At 33.0% G+C, this 12,948-nt stretch overlaps 1 protein-coding gene across 1 annotated transcript in view; it reads right to left on the reverse strand.

The window, feature by feature from the left end:
* Nucleotides 1-4,100: 4,100 nt before the first annotated feature.
* LOC132750833 (GDP-6-deoxy-D-talose 4-dehydrogenase-like) overlaps nt 4,101-12,948 on the reverse strand; it is a 33,051-nt gene continuing 24,203 nt past the window's right edge. The window contains exons 10-13 of the mRNA XM_060740883.1: nt 10,099-10,184; nt 9,536-9,649; nt 8,779-8,880; nt 4,101-5,702 (exon numbers count right to left, since the gene is read on the reverse strand). Of these exons, the coding sequence (XP_060596866.1) occupies nt 5,496-5,702; nt 8,779-8,880; nt 9,536-9,649; nt 10,099-10,184 (509 nt within the window). The 3' untranslated portion in view covers nt 4,101-5,495. The remainder of the gene's footprint in view (nt 5,703-8,778; nt 8,881-9,535; nt 9,650-10,098; nt 10,185-12,948) is intronic.

Consider the following 12,948-nt stretch of genomic DNA (forward strand, 5'->3'; position numbering starts at 1 on the left):
GCTATTGAGCAGATCAACCACTGTATAATAATAACAAGAGGGCCATGATGGCCCTGAAATCGCTCACCTGAATATACCAACACTCCATGACAAGGAATAAGTAGCATTGTAAACTATTAACAAAAAGCATCTATAAAATCTACATATAAATCTTAATGTGGTATCATAAAGTTCATATTTGTATCTGAAATTGTGCATGAGTAAAAAACCATTACATGTTGCTACAGTTAAAGGTTAACAACAGTTCCAAAAGATGTATATATATATATATATATACATACATAAGGAAAATCAATGACCCCCTATTATAATAATAAATGCATGAGTAAAAACCATTACATCTACCTTTAGTTATTGGTAAAACAACAGTTCCAAAAGTTGTGTATATACATAAGGAAAATCAATGACCTTCTATTATAATAATAATAAAAACAAAAACTTTAAACAATTTACCCCAAACGGAATCTTGTTTTTAAACAGAATTTGAAAAAAAAAAAAAAAATAAAATCCCTCCTTTTTATATATGTTATGACCATATAGAATTTAATCTCTATATAGCCGCCCTCTTCACAACAATCATCTCTTTACAACAACAATTTTAAATCTTCCTAAACTTAGTCTTCACAACAATTATATTTAACCTCTGTAGAGCAATCACCTCTCAATAACAACCACTTTCTTCATCTGCAAAGGTTGTTGCTATGCAAAGGTTGTTGCTATGCAAAGGTTGTTGCTCTGCAAAGGTTGTTGCGATGCAAAGGTTGTTGCTATGCAAAGGTTGTTGCGATGCAAAGGTTGTTGCTATGCAAAGGTTGTTGCTATGCAAAGGTTGTTGCTATGCGAAGGTTGTTGCTATGCAAAGGTTGTTGCGATGCAAAGGTTGTTGCTATGCAAAGGTTGTTGCTATGCAAAGGTTGTTGCTATGCGAAGGTTGTTGCTATGCAAAGGTTGTTGCGATGCAAAGGTTGTTGCTATGCAAAGGTTGTTGCTATGCAAAGGTTGTTGCTCTGCAAAGGTTGTTGCTATGCAAAGGTTGTTGCTCTGCAGAGGTTGTGAATTGTATAGTTTGTTTGTTTCATTTTACGCCTTTTCCCAACAGTATTTCAGTCATATAGACGGGTAGTTTCCTAACCATCGTTCCTGGAGAGTTACACCAGTACTAGACTACCTTCCTCCGCGCTAAACTACCAAAGCAAGCTCGGGGGTGAATTGTATAGAGGATATAGAATGAGTGTTAGTTTAAATACTGAATTTATTGAACGAGTTGAATAAAATTATATTATGCCGGCCTCTGGCTGGCATAATATGATTTTCTTAAACAAGTTCAATTAATTTAGTAAAGAACTTACACGAATTTAATATTTTATTTATCACATACATAAAATAAAGACTGTTTGAAGTGATAAAGAAACATTTTTCATTGACGCGTCCATTGTATAACGCTGACATTTAGTGGATCATAACGCTGTGTTTATATAATGCAAATGACGTCACATCAAAATACATGCACCGCCATGCAATACAATTTTTATGTAGTCGCAAAATCAGCATGGGTGTGTGATAAATATATCAATTAAATAAACCCCTTGTAAAATTCACTTTCTCCATTACATTTTTTTTGTTATCTATCTGAATTTTTTTTTAAATTCCTAATCAATTAAAATGATTTGAAACTCCAGATTAAATAGATGCACAACTCTCTACATGATATCACTGTAAAATTATGAATTCTTTATGGTGTATGAAATTTGTTAGTGAATATTGACAGTATATTATACAGGAATTTTCAAAAGTAAAAATTATTGCTTAAATTGTATAAAACTAGACATCTGCTGTTAGTTAAATAATTTAATTTTTTTTTTTTTTCAGAATTATTCCAAAAAACCTGAATGAACAAAGTATGTTTGTATTTTCCAATAAGAGAAAATGGTACATGCACAAAATCATTTCTAATTAGTTACAACCATACACAAAATAGCATCATATTTCATTTTGTTCCAAAACCAATTCATTTTTTTTTACATATAATAATACTCCAGTGTGTTAAATAACAGCTATTTTCTTTGTTACAATTCTTTCTATAATCAACAAGAACATAATTTTATAGCTAATAAATTCAATAAAGACTACTACAACATAATAAACTAATAAATTCAATAAAGACTACTCCCGTGATATAGCCTGGGTATTAGGTGAATAAATTATAAAGTTTTGAACAACAAAGACAATTAACATGTTTATAAAGGAATAACAAAAGTTGAGAGCAAAACTGTGTAAGTCCTTCTTTATTTCATATAAGTTACTGCAGTTTTGCCATCAACGCTCACACTATCATTATACATTTATAGGTAAATGAGAGTGCACATATATAACTATAAGCAAGTTCAAGGATCTTACACAGGCTGCCGGTACAGACTGGAATATCTTCATTATACATTTAAAGGTAAATGATAGTGCACATGTATTACTGTAAGCAAGTCTTACAGACTTTCAAGGATCTTACACGAACTACCCGTATAGACTAGAATATTTAGATAGAAGGTAACTGTTTACGGCAGTAACAAGGACCTGCTGAGTTTCAGCTAAACAGTTACCCAGGAGCTAGATATTTGAGTCTGTAACAACAGCAAGTGTTTGATTCTTTTTCTTGCATTTTACATGTTTCTTGTTGAAAAGAAAGTATGAACATTTGATAAGCACTTTTTTATTATATACACCTATTTACATCCTTCGTAACGGCAATATGACGTCATTCTAAGAAGGCAATTAATTCATAAAAGGCACATGGGAATGATTTATTTAAAGCACACAAATTGTCTTACATTGAGGGTGTAAGGCAGGTTTTTTTCTAGCACTGGTGGAAATAGTAGATAATCCTATCTGATATATGCAATAAGCAAACAATGATAGTAGGCGGAGCTTAGTAGGCAGAGCTTAGTAGGCGGAGCTAAGTAGGCGGAGCTTAGTATGCTATTATCTTCATCATACAACTCGTATGGTTTCTACTATTCCACCAATAGTTGAGCTAAAATATCTATTACTTTCTGCAACTTATATGAAAATCAAAGTACAATAATATAAACACACAAGTTAGATTTTACAACTTATATGAAATCAAAGTGCAATAATATAAACACACAAGTTAGATTTTACAACTTATATGAAATCAAAGTGCAATAATATAAACACACAAGTTAGATTTTACAACTTATATGAAATCAAAGTGCAATAATATAAGCACACAAGTTAGGTTTTACAACTAACCGGCATATGAAAACAAAGAACAATATTATAAACACACAAGTTATAATATATATATATATATATATATATATATATATATATATATATTATATATATATATATATATATATATATATATATGTTAAATCACTAATTTAAAATGAGTTATACTATATATATATGAGCCGCGTCACGACAAAACCAACATAATGGGTTTGCGACCAGCATGGATCCAGACCAGGCTGCGCATCCGCGCAGTCTGATCAGGAGCCATGTGTGTTCGCTTACCAACTTTATTACAAGTGGAGAAACTGACAGTGAACAGAATGGATCCATGCTGGTCGCAAACCCACTATGTTGGTTTTGTTGTGACACGGCTCATATATATGTTAAACATGATCTGAACACAAATTTGTATATTAAATGTAAATCAACAATTTTGACATGCCTTCTTTGTCACAACACTTCTACAAACTTAAACAAATCTGGAACATAAAATCTTCCTCCCAGAACAAACTTACCAAAAAAAAAAAAAAAAAAATAATAATAATAATAATAATAATTAACAATACATGTGTTATATAAAGTAACTTCATACTGAATGCTATTTAGATCACAACAATTTGAGCCGCGTCATGACAAAACCAACATAGTGCGTTTGCAACCAGCATGGATCCAGACCAGTCTGATCAGGATTCATGCTGTTCATTATCAGTTTCTCTACTTGTAATAGGGTTGGTAAGCAAACAGCATGGATCCTGATCAGACTGCACGGATGCGCAGGCTGGTCTGGATCCATGCTGGTCGCAAACGCACTATGCTGGTTTTGTCGTGACGCGGCTCAAATACTTATGTTAAAAAAAACTTCTATACTTTCATCATTTTTGGTCCCTTTATCTGCAATAAGCTAATCAAGTACTTTGGAATGAAAGTTTTTGTCCCCCAAAAAAACTTGTTTTATTGTGCAAGTTCTTGGTGAGCATAACATTTAAATAGAACAAGTTGAATACGTTAAGTAATGAATCTTTATCATATACGTATAAATGAAGTATTGAGAAATTTTGATGAAATATAACGCATATTTTCATTTTCCTTTTCACTGTAAAAATTTATTTATCACTACTGTGAAACATATTTTCAATATTTTCACCGATATCTTGCCAGAACTACTTTTTTCTTAATTCAGCCAAGACACAAAATTTTCAAATTGTAACATCTTAAAAGAGAAAAAGTATATAAAAAACAGAAAATTCATTCCTTTTTAGATGTAAATAAATGTAACAATAACATATTCTTCATCTATAAGCTGTGTTTGCATAAAGCCAAAATCTTCTTGTTCCAATTAATGCGTAAAGGGTGTCACTGTTAGAAAAAAATGCTAACCGTTTAAACCATAAACGTTATAACCGTGTTAAACGTTTAACAGACCAAACTAATAAAATCTTTAGATTTACATGTACAACATATACTTATTTTTGTTTCTTTATCATAATGCAAAATGTTATTTTGTAAATATTTTGTTGTCCCAAAAATTTTTTTTGATTACAATACATATCCGAACAAGAAGTTACTATTTTCTGCAAGGGTTGTATCATATTTGCTCAGATCGAAAAAAATACATTGTTGAGTACAACTAAAATACAAACAGTTGTCATATCTTGTTATGAAAAAAACTAAGGTAATATTTAGAATCGACTTATTACTTATTCGCCCCTTTGTCAATACTTAGCTAGGTTACCGGTTATTGTATTTTTTAACAGTTTTTTTTTTGCTAAAAACCGGTCACAACGGGTTTCAACAGATTAACATGACACCCCTAATATGCATGGACTTTCCAGTCTTTTTTACAGTCAAACAAGTGGCGTAAGGAATGATATCTACATGTATATCTTGGTAATGTAATGTGGCGAAAGGAATGATATCAACATGTATATCTTGGTAATGTAATGTGGTGAAAGGAATGATATCAACATGTATATCTTGGTAATGTAATGTGGCGAAAGGAATGATATCAACATGTATATCTTGGTAATGTAATGTGGCGAAAGGAATGATATCAACATGTTTATCTTGGTAATGTAATGTGGCGAAAGGAATGATATCAACATGTTTATCTTGGTAATGTAATGTGGCGAAAGGAATGATATCTACATGTATATCTTGGTAATGTAATGCGGCAGAGATATAAAAAAACATTTATGATTGGTCGAACTTAAAATACAACATGTGCTCGTAACACCAAGATGACTGCATCAGCTTCCATTGTCCAAATGAACTTTTTTTATCTCCTCCTGGAGCTCTTCAACATTACCATTCTCAAGGTCGTTCTCCAAGCCAAGGTCATTCTCCAAGTCAAGGTCATTCTCCAAGTCAAGGTCTTCTAATCGGTTCTTCAGATTTGTCTCCCCTGACAACAAAGTTTGAGGAAATAATCCCATATTGATATAATCATCAAGGACCTGAAAATGTAGCAAATAAACAAAGGTTAATGTTGTTTGTTTGTTTCATTTTACGCCTTTTCCCCAACAGTGTTTCAGTCATATAGGCAGGTAGTTTCCTAACCATCGTTCCTGGAGAGTTACACCAGTACTAGACTACCTCCCTCCGCGCTAAACTACCAAAGGTTAATGTCTATTTCAAAATGGGGTTTTGCAAAAGAGAAACTACCCTAGAGTCAGTAATGGCAGAGACACTTTTACCTCTGCTTTAAAATATCATGTCATTCTTGGAAATAATTTCTTTAAGTTTCAGTTTATAATTGAAATTATTTCTTAAAATTTCAGTCATTATTTGAAATTATTTGTCAACTTAAAACAGGAAATGCCTTAGTAGAAACTTGTTAATTGTAGACTGATGTATGGTCAAAGCTCAGATAAAAAAAAATTTGTTTGCTTGTCTGCTTTTATGCTAATTTGAATACATATTTGGTCACATCTTTGCGGTAAGTCTACTAGCTTACCAGAATAACTAATATATTAAATAAATAAGAAGTTCTCTGCAAGGGATCAACAACTACTATAATAATAATTTACTGTGATTTTATTGTATAATAACACACACTTTCGATTTCTTCCGTGTTCAATAGGGAAAAATGCGGGTAGTGTTTGAATATGCTTTCTTCAACAGAGATGAGAGACAAATAATCACACAATATTCTAGATCAAAGGTCACACAAAATTCTATATCAAAGGTCACACAATATTCTAGATCAAAGGTCACACAAAATTATAGATCAAAGGTCACACAATATTCTAGATCAAAGGTCACACAATATTCTAGATCAAAGGTCACACAATATTCTAAATCAAAGGTCACACAAAATTATAGATCAAAGGTCACACAAAATTATAGATCAAAGGTCACACAAAATTCTAGATCAAAGGTCACACAAAATTCTAGATCAAAGGTCACACAATATTCTAGATCAAAGGTCACACAATATTCTAGATCAAAGGTCACACAATATTCTAGATCAAAGGTCACACAAAATTCTAGATCAAAGGTCACACAATATTCTAGATCAAAGGTCACACAAAATTATAGATCAAAGGTCACACAATATTCTAGATCAAAGGTCACACAATATTCTAGATCAAAGGTCACACAAAATTATAGATCAAAGGTCTCACAAAATTATAGATCAAAGGTCACACAAAATTCTAGATCAAAGGTCACACAATATTCTAGATCAAAGGTCACACAATATTCTACATCAAAGGTCACACAATATTCTACATCAAAGGTCACACAATATTCTAGATCAAAGGTCACGCAATATTCTAGATCAAAGGTCACACAATATTCTAAATCGAAGGTCACACAATATTCTAGATCAAAGGTCGCACAATATTCTAAATCAAAGGTCACAAAAAATTCTAGATCAAAGGCCACACAATATTCTAGATCAAAGGTCATACAAAATTCTAGATCAAAGGTCACACAATATTCTAGATCAAAGGTCACACAATATTCTAGATCAAAATCACACAAAATTCTAGATCAAAGGTCACACAATATTCTAAATCAAAGGTCGCACAATATTCTAAATCAAAGGTCACAAAAAATTCTAGATCAAAGGCCACACAATATTCTAGATCAAAGGTCATACAAAATTCTAGATCAAAGGTCACACAAAATTCTAGATCAAAGGTCACACAATATTATAGATCAAAGGTCACACAATATTCTAGATCAAAGGTCACACAATATTCTAGATCAAAGGTCACACAATATTATAGATCAAAGGTCACACAAAATTCTAGATCAAAGGTCACACAATATTATAGATCAAAGGTCACACAATATTCTAGATCAAAGGTCACACAAGATATCACATTAATTCACAAACATTCACATAACTGCCAAACTTGAAAGTCGTGCAAATGTAGCTGCTAGTTCAACAAACAAGAGGGCCATGATGGCCCTTAAATCGCTCACCTGAGTACATAGTTCAAATGAACAAAACTGCATTATAAATACATTGGAGGAAACATCAATATTACAAATTTTAGTGAGCAGGGGCTGTTGTAATAAAAGACTCACTTTGTTGAATTCATACCTTTCATATTATTATTGCAAAATGGACCCTGCACATAGTAAATTTTCACTGGACAAAACTTTTAAATGTTGACTAGAATTATTAAAATTTTCTATTTTTAGATCTGGCGCCAGCAACTTGAAAGCATTTGAGCAATTTCTATAGAATTTTGTTTTTGTTTGTTTGTTTCATTTTACGCCTTTTTCCAACAGTATTTCAGTCATATAGGCAGGTAGTTTCCTAACCATCGTTCCTGGAGAGTTACACCTTCCTCTGTGCTAAACTACCTAAGCATCTCCATGGGATTGAACCCATGCCACGTCTATTTTCTATATAAAATGAAATAAAATGGCCACCATTTTTTTCTCGAGTCATTCTTATATTCAACGATAGGGCATAGCCGAAGTAACTATTACTCTAATAAAATTTATTTTCTTTGCTACCTAGAGTTCTTTTTGCGTATAAAATATCTTTTTGTTGAAAAGTCAAAAGTAAACATCCGTTTTCAAACGGAAGTAATTATAATGTGAATAATTTTGTGTCAAATTGGAACATGCAGACGATTAAAGCATGCTCGGCTACACCTCGGGTAACAGTATTTTCCTCGGGATAATATTTTTACTGTTACCCACAAACCCATGTGTTATTTATATGCTTCTTCTCAGTTTAGCTCTGGAGTCTATTCAGCACGATACGGTACAATTTTAGCAAGTTTTTTTTAATTTGATTTGCTTAAAATGTTTTTATTATCATACTCTAAAAACAAGCCAAGTTAAAAGAAATTCTATCGAACAGTTTTAATTTTGCCTATATGTCTTATGATATGAAAACTCCTGGCAACGTTCTTAAGAACTGTCATATAAAGATTTCTGCCGAGTTTTATCAAAATCAACGAGTGGTTGAGTAAAAAGTAAGAAAGTTAATGTCGGACGGCAAACACAGGTGTATCACAACAGCTCATCTAAAGCATGTTGTGCTCAGGTGAGCTAAAAACAAACCTGTTTAAGTTGTGTAATTTCCAGGTATGGGTGGTCACATGTGAAGCCAGTTTCTTCTAATTTACTACCATCTAAATGTATATGCTTGTTGTATAGTAACTCCTGAAATATTACATACATAGTTTACATTAAACACTATACAAGAGGGCTATGATGGCCCTGAGTCGCTCACCAGAAACAACTGCTTTTCAGTGTGGGAAATTATCCAATTGTCAATATTTTCTAATATTAAATTTGAGCATAGAATATGTTTAAACAATAATTTGAAGAAATGTCATGACATTAGATTATATAGGGATGGATGGCAAAGAGTAACCAGTTAATCGAGTACTCAATGGAATATCAGAGTATGAGTTGACAACAAGAGCACTGCATGGGGTGTTAATGCTTGTCTGTGAAGGACATTAACATTGACCAATTTCATCAAAAAATTCTAAGCTAAAAAGGGGCATTACTCCAAAAATGTAGCTTTCAGAGTAATGCCCGTCGTTTTACAACCCCACCTAGTCATGATAAGCAAGTATGCCCAGTTTCATGTTATAAATATAGATATATTTTAAAATGTTTGAAAAATGGTAGGCTTAAGTTTTGACCAATAACACTACAAAAGCGTGTTTCCGAGATTTATTCCCAGGAATTTTATATATTAAACCCTTTACTGTTAATTGCTCTATACAGTCTGTCTCTATGACAACATCAAAATGATCTGTATACATGTATATATTAAAGAAAACATTTCTAGTTATTGATAAGCTACCTGATCTAAGAATGGATTTAGAGGAGTGTTTTTGATGCCATCTCTGGTACAAGCCTCGGCCCAGGGCGCCATGTGTTTATCATTGATATCTTCTACAACCGAGGTCATGTTCATCTACAAAATATGAAATATATATCTAGAAACAGTTGATATATGTTCATGTTAAGATAAAGAGATTTAAACTATTTATTAACATATTCATGTTAAGATGTTCATGTTGGACCTAAGAAGAGTATTTGTGTAACTCTGAGTTAATTTACATATCATGGATTTAATCAAATGTTATGAAGTGTTTTACATTTACAGACATGCTACAAATTTGAATGTAAACAAAGGGCAAGAACTCCATAATTAGGCAAGGCAGAGTTACAGTTCTTTTGCACTGCACTTTTAACTAATGAGATCTATCTATCTACAAAATTTGAAGATTATATCTCTTGTACATTGTGAGTCATGTCCCGGACAAGAAATTTGCAACAGACCAAACAACCAAACGACCGATCACCAGTTTGTCGGGGGTGTAATATACATACCTGTTATGAATATTTACAAAGTGTACTTACTCTTGCCAGGTTTGATTTGATAGATCCAAGAAATTCATAAGAAATGCCAAATATCTGAGCCACTAACTCACTAATTTGTCCTTGATCTAAAAGAAAAAATAAATATAAGCTGTTGGTGTTGGTAGTTTTCACTTTGAATCACAGAGTTTACCAGAGCACACTGGTCAGCCATCACATTGTTCCTAGGCAGGCTGTTCAGCAGTACTAGTTGTCTTAATTTTCAAAAGGAGAAAGACAGTGTGAATGACCAAAGAAAAGATTTCATGATTGTTTGTTTGATTTGGTTTAAACATATTTATTTAAGCTCGATTGCGAAACAAGTTCTTGCAACTTATATTAATCACTTTCGAGTCTGCTTCCTGGAACCAACCAGTACTGGTGTCATATGAAGAAACATGGTCGTGACCCGAGTAGGGCTCGAACCCATGATCTCTGGGTTGAGAGGCAGACACCTTAACCATTAGGCCACCGCTCCCCTTATTGTTTGTTTGATTTGGTTTTATGTCACACCGACACATTATAGGTCATATAGTGATGTTCCAGCTTTACAGGTAGAGGATGACCTCAGGTGCCCTTCTGTGCATTATTTCAGGCACAAACAGGCACATGAGTAGAACCACCAATGTTCCGTAAACTAGCTGGATAGCTTCCTCACATGGAAGAATCCAAAGTCCCTGTCGGAATTTGAACCAACAGCGGTGAGGGGCAAGTAGTTAGTCAACGACCTTTACAACTTGGCCACAGACTCAAAGATTTCATAATCAAGCACAAAGAAAGTGCCTGTACCCTCATGGAATTGAACCCAGGTTGCCCGATTCACAGTCCAACGCTCTACATATTGAGCTAAGCTGACGGCTCCAAAAATAAATAGTAACCCTTAATCTGCTGAATTTATGTAATGGATTTGCCCAGGTTCAAAATTTGGAACAGTCCATTTAAAGTTTAAGAGGATCATTACTTCAATAAAACAAGAACATGTGTTGTGGTAAACACATATATACAGTGTCGGCCAGGCCGATTCTTGTTAGAAACCAATTTACCAAAAAGGTTTACTCATTCTTTTGGTAGAAAAATATTTTATTGATTATTGATAGAATATTACGTTCCTGTGATTTAAACAGACAATAAAAGTCAAACACCATGTTGTTTCCGCACTTAACAGTGCCAATAAACACATGAAAGTGTGATTGCATCATTAGTTTAGTGTGTCATCATTCTTATAACAGTTAATGGCTATCTAACTTCTGCCCAATGGTTTACAGTGTTTTTTTTCACCAAAATATTCGGCGAAATTCGACCTTATTCCCCCCTCAAAATAGTATGTCTTTTCCCCTCTCAAAGCAGAAATTTCCCCCTCATATGGCAGCCAAACTTTGCCTGCAATGGACAGGCCTAGACATTAACTTTTGAATCAGGTTGTCCTGTTGGGCAAGTAGTTTTTAAAACTACTCGCCCTGACCTAAGACTTACTTGTCCTGACCTAAAAATGGTAAAAATGTATCAATCAGAAAAGACAAACAAGCTCATACATTATTACTTTTTGTATAATGTCATGTTAACATAAGGCAATAAACTAGACATATTGTTTATGAAATTGATTGTTAGTTAGACACAAATATTTTTGTATTCAGTAGTTAATCTAAAACATCAGTTCATCAATCATCATCCAGGCTAATAACGACGACTACGTTTATAATGTCGTTATATTAGATAAAACAATAAATCATTTTTCAATACGAATCGAAAGATCAATACGATTATTTACATATTTTCAATGATATCTTTACATGCACGCATCAAAATTAAAACGACAGCATGACCCGGGAATTACCTTGTACAAAATTAAATATAGTCTATTATTAGAACGGGGAATTACCTTACAGCAGCGCATGCTCATATTTTGGCTTCCGTTTTCTATATCAACAAATGTACATGACAGTAGTGTATTTACATTATTGATAATTGTTCATGGTGTATTTTTGTTTTACAGATGTTTATAAATGAAAAGATGTTTTTTTCTATTTATTTTGTACATGCATTTTGTTAATGATGCTTTTTAATTTCACTTGCCCTGTCGGACAAGTGCTTTTCTAAATAACTTGCCCGGATCAAACTTTTAGTTGTCCCGGGCAGTCGGACAACCGTTAATGTCGAGCCCTGATGGATACCATTTTTTTTGCATATAACTGCCAAAAAATGTTTTATATTAAGCCTGTAAGACTTACTGTTAAGCAAAGTTGTTTACAAATTGTTCCCGGGTAAGTAAGGGGAGCTACTCCTGACGTCCCAACAAGTTTAACATGCGACTCTTTAAATTCTGCTGTCAATATTTTAAATCCGTATATTAAGAAAAAGTGACGTATTTAAAACTTGTGTTGCAAGAGTTGCTCCCCTTTTCTACTCACTGGAAAGAAAACAATGTCAAACAAAAGTAAATCTTACAGTGGTAAGTGATGTATTGAAATATGCATTGGATTCTTTTTTGTTTCTTCATTTGTGAAGAAATGAAATTCCCCTTCCTTTTGCATTTTTCCCCCTCCAAACGGCACCGACCCCCTTCCCCAAAAAGTGGTTTATATGACAAGATTAATTTTAGAAATGCATTATATAGAAAACCACTAGTAAACTTGATAGAAATTGACTTAGAATAGCCTAACTCGTTTTGAATTGTTCATAATTTTATTTTCTATTTTTATATGTATTTTCTTAAAATTCCCATGAATCTAGAAAAAAGCTGCTTTGAAATACAGTGAATACCTATTTATGTTTTTTTAAGAAAAAAGCAAATATTTCAAGTATAAAAGGGAAAATAATTCAACAATGCCAAGGAGGGGGTCATAACAATAGCTC

Source organism: Ruditapes philippinarum, unplaced genomic scaffold, assembly GCF_026571515.1.
Source record: "Ruditapes philippinarum isolate M1 unplaced genomic scaffold, ASM2657151v2 ctg5636_1_1_1_1, whole genome shotgun sequence".
Lineage (NCBI taxonomy): Eukaryota > Metazoa > Mollusca > Bivalvia > Venerida > Veneridae > Ruditapes > Ruditapes philippinarum.